General features: G+C 40.6%; 2 protein-coding genes across 5 annotated transcripts; both read right to left on the reverse strand.

Annotated features, from left to right (window-relative positions):
* Positions 1-1,517: 1,517 nt before the first annotated feature.
* On the reverse strand, positions 1,518-9,429 carry aqp10a (aquaporin 10a). 3 transcript variants are annotated; one of them, XM_061716851.1, is made up of 7 exons: positions 9,301-9,429; positions 7,678-7,801; positions 6,888-7,014; positions 6,088-6,225; positions 4,431-4,549; positions 4,121-4,338; positions 1,518-3,690 (listed from the first exon to the last, which is right to left on the reverse strand). In XM_061716851.1, the coding sequence occupies exons 2-7, from the start codon at positions 7,759-7,761 to the stop codon at positions 3,480-3,482; spliced, it is 897 nt and encodes a 298-aa protein (XP_061572835.1). In that variant the 5' UTR covers positions 7,762-7,801; positions 9,301-9,429; the 3' UTR covers positions 1,518-3,479. The 3 variants fall into 3 exon arrangements, with proteins under 3 accessions (XP_061572835.1, XP_061572834.1, XP_061572833.1); XM_061716850.1 differs by lacking the exon at positions 9,301-9,429 and adding an exon at positions 7,893-7,924; XM_061716849.1 differs by lacking the exon at positions 9,301-9,429 and having other exon boundaries at positions 7,678-7,920.
* A 3,269-nt stretch (positions 9,430-12,698) lies between these two features.
* si:dkey-92i15.4 (uncharacterized) lies at positions 12,699-21,139 on the reverse strand. 2 transcript variants are annotated; one of them, XM_061716853.1, is made up of 7 exons: positions 21,070-21,139; positions 16,728-19,391; positions 16,423-16,627; positions 15,622-15,720; positions 15,288-15,534; positions 15,090-15,200; positions 12,699-13,362 (listed from the first exon to the last, which is right to left on the reverse strand). In XM_061716853.1, the coding sequence occupies exons 2-7, from the start codon at positions 19,076-19,078 to the stop codon at positions 13,199-13,201; spliced, it is 3,177 nt and encodes a 1,058-aa protein (XP_061572837.1). In that variant the 5' UTR covers positions 19,079-19,391; positions 21,070-21,139; the 3' UTR covers positions 12,699-13,198. The 2 variants fall into 2 exon arrangements, with proteins under 2 accessions (XP_061572837.1, XP_061572836.1); XM_061716852.1 differs by lacking the exon at positions 21,070-21,139 and adding an exon at positions 20,327-20,522.
* Between the last annotated feature and the right edge of the window lie 198 nt (positions 21,140-21,337).

The following is a 21,337-nucleotide window of genomic DNA, read 5'->3' on the forward strand; positions in this document are numbered from 1 at the left end:
CCCTCTGTTTTTTGGAGTACCAGCACATAGTTTCATAAACATGGCTGTACAAGTTTAAAGTGTAGTTTGCTGTGCACAGATCATGTATGACCTGGGCTCATATACCTGACCACAGTCTGTACAGTTTGTACCATAATATATGGTGTGTCCCATTATGCCACTACACAACATATTGTACATGTGGCAAAGCAAAGAATCTTGAGAAAAGCTTGTTGAGACACAAAATATTCCCACTGGACTAGAATAGCTATTTTTGTTTGAATAGTGGCACAGTTGCTACCATGGCAACATTTCCAAATGAGAAGAACTAATTATGAAAACCATTTTAGACTGGTGTCTCTCACTTGTCATGTGGGTGTTTTATAGATTGTGGCCTGTTGCCACTTTAATACAGAATTAACATTTTTGAAAAGCCCAAAAAGTTGCATTTACATTTAAATGCTGTAATCAACTTTATTGCACGTCATCTATTGAGTGTTTTACATGGGTTGCAATACAACACTGATGATGTGATTCATGTTCCAGGAGTTAATCATACCAGGATACAGAACAGGAGATGGTGGAGACCAAGGTTTCCCAAAGGGAGTCTTGTCTGTGCTCTGTCTGTCAGCAGCGTATGAAAACATACCAAATGAGCAACAGATTAAAATAAAAACATAAACAAGTCAAAGAAACCGTTTAAATCCATTTCCGATATTGAAATCCAAAAATGGTGGTTTGTTCGAGCAAGTCCACACAGAATAAGTACGACATTAGTACACCCTGGATGCAAATACTTAAATCATTGTTTCAGTTTTTATCCAGTATATCCTATAACAGAATGACATGGTCGGGGTGAAATGAGGATTTCGATTATTTGTTTCAGCAATGTGAAAATACTGCATTAGAAGTGAAAGTCCTGCATTAGAGGGAAAATCCCTAACTGGTGCTGTTAAAGGTAGGATAGGTGATTTGTGGATTGTGTGTTAAAGATATGAACACAACATGGAGAGTTGGCTCCTCCCCATTAGGAGGGGTGGTGATGAAGGAGATTGAACGCTGAAGGCTTTCCCAGAGGTGGTGCATCCTGAACACTTCACCAGAAATCATATAAAAGCTTTACAGAATTTACATATTAGTGTTTTTTGATCTTTCTATCAAATGTCATAGTATTCACCAGTTTGTTACTATTTATTTACAAAAGGCTCAACGAAAACACAAAAACAGAGAACAAACAGTGAATAATATCCATATTCAGTTAAAAAGACAGTACATGCATATTAATATTTCCTATGAATGTTCAATAATAGGATAAGTCATCATTTTCAGTAAATTAATGTAAATATATTTAATCTATTTGGTTAAAAGCACAGACGTAAGGGGGGGGACCAACTGTTCTGTTCCATTTGTTCACATTGTTGTTTGGAGACAAGGTTAATTGACCCGCTCCAAGAGCAGCACGAGGCGCTGAACATGTAATCTGCAAGTGCGAGTTATAAGTTTACCCAGAAGATAAAATGATCTTTTCTTACAAGAAGTGGAGAAAATCATCTTTATTCCCTTGGAGTTAATGCAGCCAATGAGGTACAATATTGTGTTGATTTCTGTTAATTAGTTCAATATGTGAATGTAAGGTGACTTAGAAGTGAAGCCAGTTAAGCCTACCAACCAGGCCAGGAATCTGGGAGTAGTGGTGGACCCAGACCTACATTTTAAAGACCTGACGTCTCTGCAGGGCCTGCATTCATCTTTAGTAGCTTGATTATTGTAACAGCATCTTTACAGGTCTACCTAACGTCATTCAGAACTCTGCCGCTCGAGTCCTCACTAAGACCAAAAAAGTGGACCACATCAGTCCTGCTCTGAGGTCTTAACACTGGCTGCCTGTCCGTCAGACGATAGACTTTAAAGCTCTGATGCTGGTCTATAAAGCTCTGAGTTAGCTCCTCCCCATTAGGAGGGGTGGTGATGAAACTTGTTATTATGATTTAATTTATCCATATATTGTGTATTGTAATTCTGTATGGGCAGCTACACGTCCTACCTTTCTCAATAAGATCCTGATAGCCCAAAAGACATTTTTGAGAATGGTTACTTTTGCCAAAAAAACAGAATCTTCCAATTTTCTTTTTAGAAAATATAATTTGTTATCTGTCTTCAATGTGAATACCTATCAAACCTGTGTGTTTATGTATACGTTTGTATATTCATCTCATGACCTGCCACTCAGCTTCCAGAATTTTTTTAAGTTTTCCTCAGACATCCATTCATATCAGACACGACACTCAAAGAACTTTCACCTTCCTTTATGCCGGACTTCACACAATCAACGCACTTTAAAATACAGAGGACCGTCGCTATGGAACAATTTACCTACATCACTAAAATCAATATCTTCACTGGCTTTGTTCAAAAAACACTTGAAAAAATCATTTTTTAGTTAAGATCAGAAACACATCTGGAGTTTTTGAATTGTACTTTTTTTCATGCAATTATACTGCATTTCCTTCATTTTTTTCCATCTTTCAATAATTCAGTAGTGTTTTTCTTTTTCGTGTTAAATTGTCTTTTTCTGTCTTATATTATCTATTTCTATATTGTGTTTTTGCTTTTGCTGTTGTTATTGTTGTTTATATTTGTTTTATAAAGGGGAGGCATTTTCATAAGCCTTTTTGGCTTCCACCTCTCCTGCACAATGCTTCATTTGACCTTTGTTTTTTTGCTGTTATGTTTTATGTGCAAAATAAACTAAACTAAAAAAAACAAAAAAAAACCTGAATGGTTTAGGACCAAAATACATCAGTGACCTCCTGACCCGGTATGAACCTTCCAGTCCCCCCAGGTTGTCTGGATCCAGTATCTTATCAGTTCCCAGACTCAGAACCAGAGCATGGAGAAGAACATGAACATGAACATAGAACATGGAGGATCTGCATTCAGCTTCTATGTTCGTCATGTCTGGAACAAACTCCCAGAACGCCTCAGATCAGCTGATACACAGTCCAGGTTGAAGACTCACCTATTTTCAGCTCCCTCTGAGTAAAGCTCTAAATCTGCAGTTTCCAAAACTTGATCATACTTTTAACTATTGATTTTACCTTTTTTTTTTATCTTAAGCTGCTCAATTTCTCAGGACAGAGCCAGAGTTTACAAATATGAAGAGTTGGTGGTTCAGTCATCCAGAAACTGATGTTCCTTGTTGACAGTTCAGTTATCCACTAGTTTTGTTAACTGATACCATTACTGGTTAGAAGTTACATGTAAGAGATGTAAATTTACAAGCAACATTTTTTTCTATGAACTGCAGAAGCTGCTATAAATTAATCATGAATTTGGAGCAGTTCCTGAAAAGAATTGACTCCTTAAAGAAAAAAAAAATTGAAAATCATGAGATGTGAATGTACCTTAACAGCTGAAATACTATCAACCAACCAGATTAAAGCTTTTTCGTTGTCTGTGTTAAATGCAGCATGTTCTTATCAGACACAATTTCATTACAGTTAGAGATGTGTTGTCTTCAACTCCTCAGCTTTTTCCCACTTGAAGCCCTCTCCCTTGATGTTTTCAGCAATATTGGAGGATGTGAGCTGGTTCCCAGAAGGCTCTGGGTCAGGTAGTTGCCAATGGATGAAGATCAAGTACATGAAAGACCCCAAAATGCCTCCAAGAAGTGGAGCCACCAGCGGCACCCAAAACCAGTAATTGAAACACCTATGGAGAGAAAATGCCTGCTTTGACAAACTGACAAACCCTTGGATGACTGTCAAAAATATCATTAAGAAGATAAAAAGTCCTGTTATTCTCTAGATAACCACTGACGTGTAATGTATGTATGTACGTATGTATACAGGACTGTCTCAGAAAATTAGAATATTGTGATAAAGTTCTTTATTTTCTGTAATGCAATTAAAAAAAACAAAAATGTCATACATTCTGGATTCATTACACATCAAATGAAATATTGCAAGTCTTTTATTATTTTAATATTGCTGATTATGGCTTACAGTTTAATGAATCCAGAATGTATGACATTTTTGTTTTTGTAATTGCATTACAGAAAATCACAATATTCTAATTTTCTGAGACAGTCCTGTATATACAGTATAAGATAATATATATAAATATAAGATAAGGGACTTACGTGAATACTTCAGTGCCCCAGCCTGCTGTGAGTGTAAAGAGGCGTGGGCCCAGGTCACGAGCAGGATTTATTGCAGCGCCACAGTTGGCTGACATGGACATGGAGATCCCGAGGACGATAACCGCAACTATAGCAGGGATCAACTCGGAGGGAGCAGGGGTGTTCCTCTTTTCATCCAAGCACAGGATACACAGCATCAGCATGCCAGTGCCCACTACCTGATCAAATGTAAAATAATCTCAGCCATCAGTTGGGTAAAAGGAACATTTCTACTGGTTTATATGAGATAACACACAATATCCTCACTCACTTGATCGAGGAAACTCCTGGTCAAAGAAATATATGGTGCAGGATACGTCGCAAATATAGATGCTGTCTCATTTGGGCCATAAACAGTCAACTCTCCTCCACTAAAATGCATTATAGCATCTGGGACACAAACAGAGATAATGATGAAAAAAATCCTGTATATATAAATGTATATAAGAAATTCTGCAATAGAATAAAACATATATTAGCAATATATACAATAAACAAATATTAACAAATATTGGTGCTATTGCTAATTTTATTAGAATTGACCTCTAAAACCTGCTTTTATATCTACTGTATCTGTAGGTTTTTTTAATTTCAAATTTTCGAAAGAAAACTTAAAGGGGACCTATAATGGCATCTAATACCTATTTTAAACAGGCCTTGAATGTCTTAAAAACAAGCTTTTGATTGTTTTTGCTAAATAAATTAGAAATTCAGCCTCTGAGCCATGTCTTTATCTTCCCATTCTCTGACCTCATTATCTATGTGGGATTCTGAGTGGGCGGGGAGGCTATGATAATGAGGCTCTGTGCTGATTGGCTTCCTGAATGACCCGATACACTGCTACGAAAAAATGGCGGAAGCTCTGGCCGGCAGAGTTAGTTGTGGGCGTGGTTTCACGCATCGGAGGCCAACCTATGTAAATCGCATTTTCGTTACGTAACGAAAGGGAGCAGAATCTGAACGGCTCGTAGAAGCCACGTCTGGATGGCTCATCCGGGCGGCTGTACAGACACTGCAGAATTTGGTGGCTTTCCTCCTTCTCTGAGTTGGCAGGCTGAGGGGAGACCACTTTATATATGTTAAGCAAGAAAAAAACATGTTTTTCATAATAGGTCCCCTTTAAAACAAGGTGTATTTTCATTTTCTGTCAATATTTTCTGCGCTGTATTGCTGAAAGATTCAGGATTTTGAATACATAAGTAGTTTTCTGATCAACACAACTGCCTTTAATCCCTTTGTTGTCGTCTAATTCGTCATGCCTTGTCATGTTCAATGACTCTGAGTCCCCCAGCATGATGAAACCTCTACTGTGTTTTACTGTAAACCATATTCCTCAGCTCAGCATTTATGAGTCTTACTCATCATCTGTTTTTCCTTTGCGTAATGATTTCCACCCTGGTCTTTGCCCACAGAGCCCTATACTAAGCTCAGTATGTAATTTGTAGTAAAGACTGAAGGCACCAATCGTCTGTTGCTCCAGGTCTGCCTGAGGCATTATAAATCTCTTTGTTTGCCATGTTGTCCCCACAATCGGTCATTAGATTTCACAGACGTCCTCCACAGAGGGCCTTCTGACTGTGTCTATGATAATGAAACGTATTGAGCATATTACAAATAGTTGCCAATTTAACACATGTGTGTTCTCTTTTCTAAATTTTATAAATGAATGTATCAGATTTCAGACATACTGTATATTGTGTCTTTACTGTTTTTAGAAATACAAGGAAACAGTCGTGTATGGTTTTATTTTTTAAATTTAATCATATAAACTAATATATATTAACTTGCTGTTGTTGAATCATTTTGGCATTTTATTAATATTCTGGATTTACACAACTGATTCCCTTTGCTTTCATCTACTACCAGCAATGTATGTTAATACATCAATGATTCTTTTTCACTATAATAGAGATAATAAAATTACAAACCATAGTAGACCAAGTAGACGAGCCCTGATGCCAAATAAGCCCCCAGAACCTGAGAGAGGCAGTAGGGCACCAGTCTGCTCCATCTCACCTGCCCCAAAACACAGAAACTCAAAGTCACCGCTGGATTCAGGTGGGCACCTGTGGAGAAATAGAGATGAATGACGCTTTAAGTTGAAAGAGAGACAGATTGGAGGATGTTGGAATATCAGATCTCTGATTGTAGCTTCAGTACTTATCAGTCAAAGGGAAACTTTCAAACTATGAAAAACGTTTTAAGATAAGATAAGATAAGATAAGAAATCCTTTAATAGTCCCCCAGAGGGGAAATTTCCAGATTACAGCAGCAAAGGGGATAGTGCAAAACACAAGAGGCATCAATATCACACAATAATAATAATAATAAAAAACACTATAAACAGTATATACAATAATAATAATAAGAAGAAGAAGGAGAATAAAAATAGTAATAAATAAAAAAATACTAGTATACAAAAAGAAAAACAGATGGATATTTACAGATGTTATTTATGCACGTTGCAGAGAATGGTATTGCAATTTTTTAACCCTTGGCAGTTCCACAGTTCTGACCTAAGTGTTAGGGCTCTCATATCAGTTACAATATGCATCAAAAGTCCTGCTATTGCTATCCTGCTAATGAATTTCATTTAAGGCCTATCCTTGTTCAAAAGTTATGTTGAGTTAAAATATTATACGATGGGGAAGTTTATGTGTACTTTTAAGTGTTTGTTTTATGTATTTTAAGTAGTTTTTTTAGTTTATTTATTTATTTATTTTTTTACCTGTAATGCCCTTGGTGAGGTACATGGCCGACATCACGCCCACAGAGAAGGCCATGTTGACGGACAAGTACTGGCCTTTGGTTTCTTTGCTGGTTTTTACCTGCGCTGCAGCAGAGCAGCCAAAGAGCTTTGCAGTAGGGCAGAGGTAGAGAGTGAGAAAAAGTTGAAGATGGTGAGAAACTAGTAGATATCACAAACTACAGGTGCACAAGAGCAGAAGACATGCACATTAAAGGTCATGCTGGGCAAAAAAAAGAGAGAAAAACTACATGTAACTTCTTAGCTGTTTGCATTGTGATTCATTTGTAAAACAACAATTATAAAATACAAATAGATTTGTAAAAAGCAAATGTGTAGTATAAGAAATAAAATCTATCCACTAATAAACTTTGACTGTTATGAAAGCAGGTATCTTATCTAAATGACCATATAACTTCCAATATAACTCATCTCCACTGATTAATTATGTTACAAGCAAAAACACATTTGTGCTGAGTTAATTATTCATTATCTTGTATTATATTTTCATTACAAGTCAAAGTGACTTAGACATCGAATATACCTGTTTCTGTCTCTATGGATCAAAGCTAAACAACAGTAAACAGCTGTAACTTAACTAACTGAAGGTAAGAAACTAAAAATATTAACATTCTATTCAGATAATGTTTCAGTTTTTTACTTTTTACTTCAGTTTACTTTTGAAGGGGTTTAAAGTCTCAAAGTGTAAACAATGAGAATTTCGTTGGTGCTTTATAAATCAAAAGCCGACTCATGGTGCAGTGTGTCTTACCAGCAAGATGAACGTTCCCAAGAGCTCAGCCATACACTCTCGCACCAGAGCATTCCTAACTTTCAGTATACGCCGCTTCAACATGGTTGCACCCCCACTTATCCAACAATGGGCTCAGTCTGTCCTGGAGGTGATGAGAGTTTTAGTGAAGGCAGTGACTGTCCTGAACGTCCAAACGCTCTTGTTCACCTGAGGACCTGTGCACTGTATCCCACCTGTCTCCTGCGCAGCCCCGTCTGTCTCCACAGCTCTCCAAACACAGGGTTATCATTCGTTTATTGAGTTACTGCTGCGGAGTACATAATGTGCTGTGGCTGATAATACTGTCTGATAATATGTTGATGGCAGTGAACGAGAGTAAAGAATCTACAGGATGCATTTATAACATCTCAGCTATTTCATGACACTAAGCTGAAGATTTGAATGACCATTGAGCATCAGTGCATACATGCACCAGTGCGTTTTTCATTTTAATCAATGCAGGCGAGCAGCAACTCACTTTACGTGTGAGACATCCACAAGTGACACCAAATTATTAAATAATAATGGTTACATAAAAAATGCAGCATTGCATGCAGCACACCTAAGTGTGGTCCAACACAGTTTGCTTCTGTGCAGCCGCTCTTCAGCGTGACAAGTTGTTCATCATTATCACTCAAAAGCTTTTTCTGCTGTTGACATGAATAAATATATTCCACCAAGGAGATTATTCTATTAATAAACTAAATCTTTGGATTTAAAGAATTAAAGGGTAAAAAAAAAGCAAAAAAAGAACTTGATGTCAGAGAAACCCCTCGGATCATCAGGAATCTGCATGTTATCAGAACATTTTCACTGCACTCTGGACTTTTCTAACCTAATAACTGGTTGCTAGCAGATAAAAGTACAAGTTAATGCTGACACAAAGGAACATCAGTTAACATCAGATAACAAAAGTCAGTCTAACAGACTAAGTTTATCCTATTCCTGCATTCGTAATAACTTATATAAGTTTCCCCAGGATAGGTTTCAACATAATGCTCTGTTTTTCAGGGGAAAGTTGAATTAAATGGAATTGAATTGAACTGAATAAATTTGATGTGAATAATGTTTTACACTTTTTTCATCAGACGGCCCAAATTAATTGTAATTTGCTCTGAAGAAAGCTCCGGCCGAAACGCGTCAGCTTTCGCAATAAAAGATGGATATTTTTAACTGAGCCTGTCTTGCATCGACATTTTTTGGTGTGCTGCTTCCACCACTTCCTCTTTCATTAGAGGCTAAAATTATGACTGTATGTTCAAGAGTTATGACCATGTTTATCCAAGTGGCTTTTTGGCATCTCCAAATGGCTTTTTTTGGAAAGGTCTATACATAATCTTACAGAAACATGTGGAAAATACTCATTTTTTGTGGTATTGTTATCAAATTTGAAATTGCACTAGATAAGGCTTCATGCTGTGGTCTCATTGTGTTTTCCAGCTAATAAGTCACAGCTACACTCATCTGCAGACATCTGATTACAAAACAAATTTCCGGCTGAAATAAAAACCTTGTATTTCAGTTTGTTCAAACTTAGATTATTCAATGCTAGTAGCACTTACATTGATCCTGACAGTTGGGGGAAAAACTTCAGAGTTTTACCTTTCAAAAGAGACCAAAACCATCCATGGACTTCAAACGGTTCACGAACAACGGTTGCAAAGTTGAAAATGTAGCGGAAACAGAGACGTGGTTGAAATCTGCAGAGATCATCATGAATGCAGTGGGATGTGAGACAGAGGTGCTGGAGTCCAGAGAGGATCGTACTAAGTTCCCCAAAATCCTGATTTGTCTTCAGTCCTCAGAGCAGGGGCGGACTTACCATTAGGCAAAACTAGGGCCCCAAGTTTCTGAGGGGCCCCGTAAAATCCTCATACACTTATCCTTAATACAGTGATTACTTATTTGGGTGTATTAGTTATATTTAGGATTAAAATCCTCTCACTAAAAGGCCAGCAGAATGCGTATCGTATTACATGTATGTTGGGGCCCCCCCTCCAGTGTCCACTACATTGGATCAGTCCACATTGCATGTGCAGAAAGGATCCAAGAAGACAGTGGCAAAACAAAAACAAACCGCCAAGTGGGAGAGAGGAAGAGGAGAGTACCGTAATTAAGAAGAGAAAACACAAAACAACGCAAAGATGAAAAGAAGCTACCCCAGCGGTTCTGAAAAGAGGAGGAAAATAAAAAATGAGAAGTTCTCATTTCAGAGGGCCCCATGCCTGCCTTGGCCTTGGGCCCCAAATTTTTTAAATCCACCACTGCCTCGAAGCTTTGCCTTTTATTTTTGCCAGTGAGCTTACATCCTCTATTATAATTCAAAGAAGAAATTATTCAAAGCATAAAAAAATATAAAATAAAAAAATGTGTTTTTTTTAAAAAAAGATTCTGATATAAAAGTAGTAAATATAAGTCGGAAGTGTAAAGTGTTTGTAGAAAGCATTGTACTGGCAGGACAGAGTCATGTGTGCAGCTCCACCACCAAACCTCCCCAACAAGTAAAGGGTGAGTTTCTCACCTGATAACAGAGTTAATCCTGTTTTCACAGTTTAATCAAATGTCTAGACTGTATTCCATTTTCCAGTTAATTCTTTGATTGTTGAAAATATGAGCAAGAATTTGGTCTCCGAAGCCACAAATCAGTCAGGGGACCTATAATGAAAAACACATTTTCTCTTGCTTTAACATATATAAAGTGGTCTCCCCTCAGCCTGCCAACTCAGAGAAGGAGGAAAGCAACCAAATTCTGTAGTGTCTGTACAGCCGCCCGGATGAGCCGTCCAGTGTGATGTGGCTTCACGAGCCGTTCAGATTCTGCTCCCTTTCGTTACGTAACCAAAATGCAATTTGCATCGGTTGACCTCCGATGCGTTAACGTTTAACCACGCCCACAACTCCGCTGGCCAGAGCTTCCGCCATTTTTGTGTATCCATGTATCGCGTTTTCAGGCAGCCAATCAGCACAGAGCCTCATTATCATAGCCTCCCCGCCCACTCAGAATCCCTCATAGAGAATGAGATTCGAGAATGGGAAGATAAAGACATGGCTCAGAAGCTGAATTTCTAATTTATTTAGCAAAAACAATCAAAAGCTTGTTTTTAAGACATTCAATGCCTGTTTAAAGTAGGTATTAGATGCCATAATAGGTCCCCTTTAAGTTTTTGATGGTTCCATGAGCATCTGTGAGCTTGTGTTAGGTGCTAGGTAATTCATTAAAATGCCCATACGCCAGCTACATGCACTTAAACCCAATTCGTAAAAATCGTCAAACTCACTCTAAAAGCCTTTGATCTGAAGCAAACCAACAAGAATGAGCACTTAAGCCTGGGATATACTTGCAGTTCAGACCGCGTACGCGTACGCATCATGGCCGCCACGTGTATCCTGCGTTCATTTGATGCGTCGACGTGCACGTTCTCAAAAAGACACTGAACGCGTAAGCGACCTGCAGTTCTCGCTCAGCCCGCAAGTGCCGCTGGTCCCGGTCAGATACCAGCTGGTCTGATACCAGCTGGTCCCGGTCTGTTACCAGCTGGTCCCGGTCTGATACCAGCTGGTCCCGGTCAGATACCGGCTGGTCCCGGTCAGATACCGGCTGGTCCCGGTCTGATACCGGCTGGTCCCGGTCAGATACCGGCTGGTCCCGGTCAGATACCAGCTGGTCCCGGTCAGTTACCGGCTGGTCCCGGTCAGATACCGGCTGGTCAGATACCAGCTGGTCCCGGTCAGATACCAGCTGGTCAGTTACCAGCTGGTCCTGGTCAGATACCAGCTGGTCAGTTACCAGCTGGTCCCGGTCAGATACCAGCTGGTCCCGGTCAGATACCAGCTGGTCCCGGTCAGTTACCAGCTGGTCCCGGTCTGATACCAGCTGGTCCCGGTCAGATACCAGCTGGTCCCGGTCAGTTACCAGCTGGTCCCGGTCTGATACCGGCTGGTCCCGGTCAGTTACCGGCTGGTCCCGGTCAGATACCGGCTGGTCCCGGTCAGTTACCAGCTGGTCCCGGTCTGATACCAGCTGGTCCCGGTCAGATACCAGCTGGTCCCGGTCAGTTACCAGCTGGTCCCGGTCTGATACCAGCTGGTCCCGGTCTGATACCAGCTGGCCACAAGTGACGGCGCGGAGGTCGCTGGCGCTGTTTCCTTTGCCAAGATCGCAACCAAAGCAATGTTATAATCTCCTACATCATCCAATATTGTCATGTTTAACTTGTTTGTTGGTCTAATCGGCTACTGCTACTACCTCTACTACTAAATATTTATTCACTTTTCCAACTGTTGCTCTGCTTACTGCCCCCTATTGGTCACCGCCGGTACGACGCGCTCTCCTCGCGTACTACGCGAGCGACGTTGCGGTTGGTGGTGCAGGCGAACGGACACGAACAGACGCGAACGCAAGCACCAACAGCAAGTATAGCCCAGGCTTTACCTGACCCCCATTTTAGAGACTGCATATTGTCTACTGTGTACACTGCAGTGCACAGTATGCATAAGTAATGGTCCTGCAGTGGTTGTTACCATGTATTATGCCACCACAAAAGCAATTACGTGGCAGCATAACCAGCAGATGGAAACATACCCACTATACTATACTATACTATACTATATATAACTGTGTTTGTTGCCTTTTTAAAAGGCATCAGAGCAAAATGGCTGAAACTACTGATGATTGAGGAGCCACGTGAGAGAGGTAAAACACTATCTAATTTGTGGTTATTATATGCTGAAGTTCCTTTAACCTGGTTCATAAGTAATGTCTTTTGAATCCTGGGAAAGTGTCATATTAAGTCTTCTTCCAGTCACACCTTTCAATGCCCTCAGTTTGTTCCTTCAACTCATTTAAATCACCTGAAACCTTTACTGGCAGAAATGCTTTTTGTCATCAAATAAACAAACAAACAAATAAATCTGGCTGCTGGAGCCTATATACACATTGTTATTGGTGAAAGACAGGCTTAAAAAAAAACATATAAACTTTGACAAGCAGTTATTCACAATCTATGACAATATATTTTTTATTTACAAGTGCTAAATTACAACTTCAGATAATACAAACTGTTATCCAAAAAAAAGTGCAGTTTTACATCCCAAACTGAGCTTGAATGTTGTCTTAGCTGCACTCATATGAATGTTGACTTGGTCCACACACTTTGTGATCTACTTTGTTACTGTGGCTTGATCCTATTCCTCTGTTGTAAGTCGCTTTGCAAGGATCTGCTAAATGTAATGAAAAATAATTCTGTTTCAAATGAATATGACTTAATGATGGCGAATACCTACATGGCACGCCTTTGAGGTAGATCATACAAGCAGAGCAAGTGAGAAATATTTTTTTGACCTGGTTTCAAGCGCCTGTTGTCATAATGACTACTTATTAGCTGTTGTCATGCAGTTCAAATTTATCCCAGCAGGTGATGCTGTTTCTTAAGGACGGCTTTTAATTTCTGGCTCATTGGCATACCCTCATTGTACAGAGGATAAATGACCTCTACAGTCCTCATGATGGCACATGTTTCAGGGGGCGACGTAGCACCATCTCCACAGGACCAGGTGGAAGTTTCTTGATGAATGACCAGGCATCAAGACGTCTCATCCCCACCATGCTCATGCCTTCAATTTCTATAACTTCATCACCAGGACATACTTTGTCAAAGGGACCTCCTGAGGGAAAAAAGCAAAAATATAACATTTGAGAAAAAACTGTTATTCATTCGTCTGAACCTTTGATGGCATCATTATGAAGGGAATGTTTTTTCTGCCTCTTCATTGAGCAACTTCATCCAAGTCAGAACATTTAAGCAAATATAAAATGGGAAGTCATGAAGGACAGAAAGAGAGACATTGTATGAAAACGGCAAGTAATATAATTCTGAAAAATTCAACCATCATCAGATAATTGGTGGTAAGTGGGGGTATGGCACTTTTCCACTAGTACCTACTCGGTAGTTATTAGTTATTAGTGGTTAGCACTAATAAGTGAGTTGCCTCACAGCATGAAAGTTCTTGGTTGAGCTCGCGGCAGGAGTTTCTGTGTGAAGTTTGTTTGTTCTCTTCGTACTTGTGTGGGTTTTCTCCAGGTACCCCAACTTCCTCACACAGTCCAAATACATGTATGTTAGGTTGACTGAGTGAGTGAGTGTGAGCGTGTATGATTGTTTGTGGCCCTGCGTTGGACTGACGACCTGTCTGGGGGAGTACTTTGGCCTTTTGCCCTTTTTGTGCTGGAATCAGCTGAACCCTGGGTAGTGACTACAAGAATAAGATTGTGGATACAGTGACATTTTCATGTTATTATTCCTTTTTATCTTTGATCACGTTTTATCATTGATAGGGATGCTGCCCCTGCAACACGAACTGTGATAAGCAAAAGTTAAATTGATTGATGGATGTATTAAGTGCTATATTTTGAATGCACAGCTTTTATTTTGTAAGAGTATTGTTACAATATATTTGTAATAGTAATACTTGTACTTCAATTTTGACATACAATCTTCCTCCACTGCTTTCAGTCAAGCAAAAAAGAAAGAGAGAAATAATGATGGATTAATGTATGAATTTTAAGAGGTTTTGAATGAAGTTATTGATTATTTCCAGAGGTGGACAGAGTACTCAACCCCAGTACTTGAGTAAGAGTACAAATACTACTGGTCAAAATTTACTCCGTTACAAGTAAAAGTAGCTCAGTCAAAATGTTACTCGAGTAAGAGTAGAAAAGTACTTGCTTTTAAAGGTACTTAAGTATCCAAAAGTAAATGCTTTTAAATTTACTTTAAGTAAACGTAAGAGTAAGAGTAAATTTCTTATTTTCCACATCAGTAAATTACTATATTTTTTCTAAATTAATTGTTGCGGCTATGTCTTGACTTGTTGCGGCTTAGTCTTGACAAACGCAGGCTACTTTGGCGGTATCGTTTTGAGGAGGCTTGACGTATTTCCGCTTTACGTACATCCCAGTGGAGAGCGTGCACTGTGATAGGTCTCCTCCTTTGACAAAAACAGCTTGTGTCCAATAGGATTTTAGGGAAGAAGAAAAAAGAGCAGACCTGAAAGTAACGAGTACTTTTCAGCCTTCCTAGAAATTTACTCGAGTAAAAGTAAAAATATTTTTCTTGGAAATGTATTCAAGTAAGAGTAATAAGTACCAAAGAAATCTAATACTCAAGTAAAGTACAAATCCTCTGGATATGTACTTAAGTACAGTACTCAAGTAAATTTACTCCGTTACTGTCCACCACTGATTATTTCTGTTAATCCTAGAAATGTTTGCAAACCCATGTTCATGAAATCTTTAAGAGTTAGGAGTTTGCAGGAGTTTGGGCATGTGGAACTGCATGGGGTAAGACAGCTCCTAAACGAGTGCATAAATGTCAGAAACTTTAACTTCTCACCCTGAAAAATCTTCTTTACGGTGAGAGGTCTGTTCCCCTCGCTGGAGTCGACACCTCCCTGCAGGCTGAAGCCGAGATCCCGGCCTTTCTTCTGCAGTTGCACACGCTGACCTGGGAAACACGGAGACACAGACACAGAACCTCAGTGTGAACAAGTGCTGCGAGATCTGTATCTCTCTGTAAAGCTCCTTCTCCCACCTGTCTCATATTGAGCTTGTGTTGCTTCCTCATTACATTCTTGTACACCCTTATTTAAGGGACTGCTGACATCACCTCTTCTCAAGACCACTACTCCCGGGTTTTTAGCCTTGGCCTTCTTTAGAACCCTTAGAACCTCCAAGTGGGGACTTCCACTCAGTGCGGTGCCGTTGATTGACAAAACCTGGTCTCCCTCCCTTATGGAGCCCTCGTGGGCAGCAACGCCTGAGTGGAACACTCTGTGAACCTAAGTGGGGAAATCAACAAACAAGAAGGTCAGGAGAGGGTTAAACGTTAAATGTTTCTATTGAGAGACAAGTTTTTTTTTTCTCACGGTTATAGGCTTATTTTGGTCCACGCCTCCTGCCAGACTGAAGCCGAGTCCTACCCCTACCTCCTTGTGGAGAACCACCACCTGCACACCATCAGTGTCCTGCAAGAGAGACAACATAAAAAATATTAAAATGTTGTTATATTGTCATTTCAAAGAACATCTTATATCATTAATGGACATTTAAATGTGAGAACTTTGATAAAAGGAGGGGAAGAATTAGTTCTTTTATTCTCCTTGTGGTATGAGAAAAATGGTAGTTTAACCTGAACCACTGACTACACAGTTTAAGGCTCCAAAGTAGACATGGGCTTAACGGTTTAGACCATGTATAACCCATTTTGTATAAATATGTTTTTAATTTCATAAATTGATAAATACAAATACTTTGCAGGCTTCAGAACCTCTATACATTGTTATCGATTGTGCAAGCCTAATAATCACACTCCGGAGAATGGAGCCTGGAGAATGTGTCCATGATTTGCTGCAGCAGTTATGAACTTTGCTTTGTATGATCACATCAGTTTTCCACTATAGTCCTCTTGAATGAACTTAGGCCCAGAGAACTTGGTGGTCTATTTTATATATGATTTAAAAAAACAAAACGATTTTGTTGCAGCTTTGCAGTGGATTGGCCAAGGGGAGCAAAATAAATAGCAAATGTAGATGTATGTACACCAGAAAGGAGAGGCTATTGAAATGACCAGAGCAACTACAGACAGAAAAAAACCCAGCATGTTTAAAGTGTTCATAAGTATTACTGGCTGAGTGCCACAACAAAGTAAAGAAATGATGTCATTGTACCTGCAAGGCGTCGTCCCCCAGTTTCCTCACATCCTGCAGCAGCTTGTCAAGTTCTTCAGTGGGAAGCATGGACACACAGGAGAAGACTGAGACATCTGAGATATCTGAGCACATTGAGACAGATCGCCGGGTTGTTGACTGCCACACGTCATTGTCCTCATCCAGGTCAGAGTCAGGTCCAGCAAAGTTCCACAGCTCAGAAAGACTAGCATTAGCAGAAAGAGTGTTGGAGGAAAAACAGTCACCCGTTACGTTAACGACGACCTCCATCAAGGGGGAAAGCTGGTGATATAAATATTTCCTACCTGACAGAAAAGCTCCTGCGATCTGACTGGCTCATATTGCTGGTGATGGTCCCCGATGACTCCCCAGAGTCTGAGTCATAGTTCGAATCTTCATCCACCTGTGTGCTTTCATCATCATCCTCATAATCATCTTCATCATCATCGAAAACCTTGTAGTCTGGGTTCAAGCCAGCTAGCCACGCAGATGGGTCAAACTTAAATTTCTTCCCCTTTGGGCCAACTGTTTTGACATCTGAATAGTGCAGGCCAGAGAGGTCGCTGTAGGAGGAGTTGTGAAGAGTAAGAGGGAGAGGAGGAGCGGCTGAACCTTCAGATTCGTCTGCATTTGTGAGGTCACGTGTCTTCTTCTTTTCTGCAATGCAACCATCATTTTCTGTTTGTGGTGAAGGTGAAATAAAAGGCGAGTTGTCCGGGAGGTTTGTTGGAATCTTGTCGTCATCACTACCTGGAGAAGTTGCTTCACAGTGTGGGTTTAGCTGCACATGGAAGACTTTGGAGAAATCTGTCTCATCTAAGTATGTTTTCCTGCTTTGTCTTTGACCTCCTTCATTTAGAGGGATATGCAGTTTTTCTTTGAGTCTGGAATTTTTACAGAAATCCTCAGAGAAGTTGGTCTCATCAAGCAAACAGTTTCCTCCCGTCTCCATCTTCCCTCGTCTTAGTCCAACCTCGTCCACTGATAAAGACCTCTCTGATGCAAACTTCTTTCCTCCTCCCATTGCTTTCTCTTTCTCGCCCGCTTCTTTCAGTCCCTCCTCTATATCACTTCGTCCACTTATTTCTTTTGCTGAGCCGCTCTTCTTTATCCCTTGAAAGCCTTTCCTAAACGGTGTTGGCACAGAAAAGGTCCGTCTGGGCAGTGGGACTTGCCCTGCTGCTCGCTGTGTCAGAGCCTCGAACTGACTGATCTTCTTTCTCACGCTCTCCACAGAAGGAACCAACAGCATCTTCTTTGTCTCTACTGTATTCAGTGTACTCTTCTGTGGATTTGTCTCAAACACATCCTCATCAACAGAACCAGTCTTCTGTACAGTTTGTTCTTTTGCTCTTTCATTCTTCTCTTTCTCTTTTTCCTGTGCAGAAAGTCTTCCACTTTTTTCACTCAACATCTCATTGGTTTTTTCATCTTGAAATTGTGGTCTGCGGTCTTCATTGCCTACCTTCAGGCTTTTTTCACTGAATTCAGATGAATCTTTGAATATCTCTAAGAAACTGCTTGGCTTTGTAGTGTCAGTAATCTCCCCAGCAGTCCTGATTGATCTGATCTGAGCTGCTTTCGTGTTCTTACTTCTGGCCCTGTCCAGGGACTTCGTGCCTGATTCTATGGTCCATTTCCCCCACTTAACTTCATCTGAATATCTGCTGTGGAACTGTGATTGTCTCTGTCCAGTTGCTGATTTCTCTTTGGCTGTATTTGTGTCTGGAGGAAGTGAACCCTCACACCCAAAGGTGTTGGTGTCTTTTTGAGTACAAATTACTGCCATCCTGCTTTGCAATGGACATTTGTTCTCTCCTCCTGAAAACCGCCTGGGAAAGCTTGCTGACTTCTCACTAGCTGACCCAAGGAGCTTTTCTATTCGCTCTTGTATACTCTCGCCGCCTTTGGGCCCATTAGAACTCTCCGGGAACTTTGAGGAAGGTCCGGACTGAGACCTAAATCTGTAAGGGAGAGAATTGCCCCTGTTGATGGTGTTTGAAATCGGGCTCGTGGGATTCACTGAGATCCTGTGTTGGCTATAAGTTGCACCTGCAGATTTATAGTCCTGTACAGAAAATGCCGCCCCGCCCATCATGCCTATCTCAGTTCCCATCTTCCCGTCCAGTAAACCTCCAGGCTGTTCACTGAGATCACCTCCTATTTTGGGTGACGTTATGGAGGTGTCAGCTCTGCTACCTGGAACAGAGCTTCTTGCTCCAATTTTCCAGTCTAAACTCTTACTTCTGCTTGGCAGGTTGTATCTCTTCCCCTCAGTCCTCCCCTGCCTTTCAAATTCAGTCTTTTCTCTTCCATCAGCGCCAGACTCTGGAGGGGTTTTGTCTGCTTTGCTGCTCTGGTTTGTTGGCACTGGATAACCTGATGCATCCTTTTCCTTACTCTCATCTTTGACAGAGCTGCTCCAAGTTGTGGCTTGGTATCCAGCGTCTCTCTCCTCTTTGTTTTCAGCATTTATGGCAGCATCTGTCATTTGTCTTTCTCTTTCTTCCACATCTTCAGCTGTCTCCCTTTTCCTGACACCTGGCCTGCGAGTGAGACTGTATGAGGGGGAGTTAGCTGAGCGGACGGTGAATTGCTTGCCTGTCCTCTGCTTGTCGTACTCACCCAGAGGAGCGGGGAACAAGGACAAGTCCATTGTCCAAGAGTAAACAAAGTTAATGACCTCCTGTCAAATGCCAGATCCCAAAAGGAAAGTGGAGAGAGAAGTTGATATTTAACAGATTCCAAACAACTATCCTTTACCCTGCCCTCTGAAAGCACTTCATTTGAGTAATTACACTGCTTTCGTGTAATTTGTTGCACAACAGAAACGATATGTTCAAAATTAAGATATTCTTTGCTTTGTGGTCTGGAAGTGATGGATCTCTGGCTCCTCTTCTTGATTTCCTGTCCCGGGGACTCTTCAGTTTCCCTGCTTGACTTCAGGGAGCAGCTCCCATTGCCATCGCCTGCCAAGCATAAAAATGTACAAATTTCCATCCTCAGAATGGATCAGGCTGGAATGTTGTGATATGTGGATTGTGGTTGCTTTGGCTACTCAAAATGGTGAAACAGAATCACAGTGTGGAGGAAGATAGTGGACAGTATGTGGCAGAGATGTGAAAACAGGAGAGACTAAAAGGGGAAAACAAAACAAAATATAACAAGAATTGAAAACGTTCACCGAAAGCTATGCCAGTTATGTCATTTTACTACAGCCTCCAACTCAAAGCGCACAGAGCAGCCCTCTGTTTCAGACACATTAAACGTTTGTTTACACAAGCGACATACTTAAGGCTACCTGTCAGCTAAAACTGAAACAATAACTGGAAAAACTCACCTAACAGCAATCCACTCAGCAAGAAACAATGTGTTTAATCACCACCACCAGTCTCTGTGCAATGTGTTTCAGGGACTTGAAACTGACTGAAAATCCGAGTGTCGTGGATGTGATGTAGAATGATCAGATAATATAGTTAAAGAAGTGGAAATAGGCACTTTCATTTACACAGAAAGCAATGTAGAATTCCTGATGGACTATATATCTGAGTCTGCAGCAGAAGCTAGTGAAACTATCTTTGATCTCTTTTGTTTTCCTGAATCTGGTTATTTAGTAAACTAGTTTAACAGACCACAGCTTGTCCAATTATATGAAATGTTGGATCATTTAATTCTTTTAGTCTAGGTTGCTGTGTATAATTTTTGTAAACAGTCTCCAGCGCTGCTCTCAAGTGTAGGTGAGTCTCCGTGTCAGTTTACAGAAACACCTGTTCTGCTAGCTCACAAAGCCGCCCATCTGCGTAACCAGGGCAACACTCTGAACTTCCATTAAACCGAAAGAAACAAACACATTCACAAATTAGCTCGCTTATCCACACGCATATTCAAAATGCAAATATCTTACCTTCCAAAAGTGTGACTTCTCTTTGTCTCCTAAGCCATTGTGCTGCACACTCAGGTAATGTGGACAGTAATGACATCAGTTCCTAACCCTTCTCTCTTTCCGTCAGCTTTGCATGATGGACTGCGTACAGTGACGCAAACCTGCTACACTGGTTTGTCATCCTGTCCGCTCTCTTTTTTCTTCCTCTCAGCCTCCCTCTGCCTTTCCATCTCCTCCCATTGCCATTGTTGTTTTCCTCCCCTGACAGGGCAGCATTCCTCTCTACACTTCTGTGTGTCTACCACTAAATGGCCAGACGGGGAATTCACACAGACACACATGTTAACACAGCCTGCACACTCTGCAATTTGTGACATCAGCTTTTTGTAGCTCAAGGGAGTGGAGGTAAAGTTCAAATAACTTAGTGAAATGGCACCAGAATGATATTTCCCAAACACAGGCTCATAATATCGTCCCACCTCAGGCAAACCTGAGTCCAATAAACATGGCTGAGCACTATCAAAATACATAATAACAGAGCACCTTTAATTGGGACCAGAAACTACAAAGAGGCAGAACTACCAGCAGGCATGAATACAGTCAGTGTGCACCTCCCTGATGTCATACATTCAACAAAACTGTGTGCATTGCGGATACTGTAAGTTGAAAATTTGTGGTACTGTTCTGTAAATACACAGTAAAGAATATCTTAGATTTGGAAGTTGAAACATATAAAAAGTATAAAAAGTATTTTTTTTACTTACAGTTTTGGTGCACGAGTGGAAACTCATCGTCTCAGTGCCACTGTTTTGAAAGCACCTGTAACTTCTACTGTCTTCCGTTGAGAGAGAGGAAACTGTGGTTGTCGCTGCACTAAATCTGTCATGTCTCAATGTTTGTCTGTGCTCGTTACACTGAACCGAGTCAGATATATTGGGCGTAGGCAAAAAAAAAAAAGAAAGAAGATTGGCTACCAATAGACCAGTTATTAACTAGCCTCACAGACAAAGGTCTGGTAGGTTACAGAATGCC

This window comes from Cololabis saira, chromosome 3 (genome assembly GCF_033807715.1).
Source record: "Cololabis saira isolate AMF1-May2022 chromosome 3, fColSai1.1, whole genome shotgun sequence".
NCBI classification, from domain to species: domain Eukaryota; kingdom Metazoa; phylum Chordata; class Actinopteri; order Beloniformes; family Belonidae; genus Cololabis; species Cololabis saira.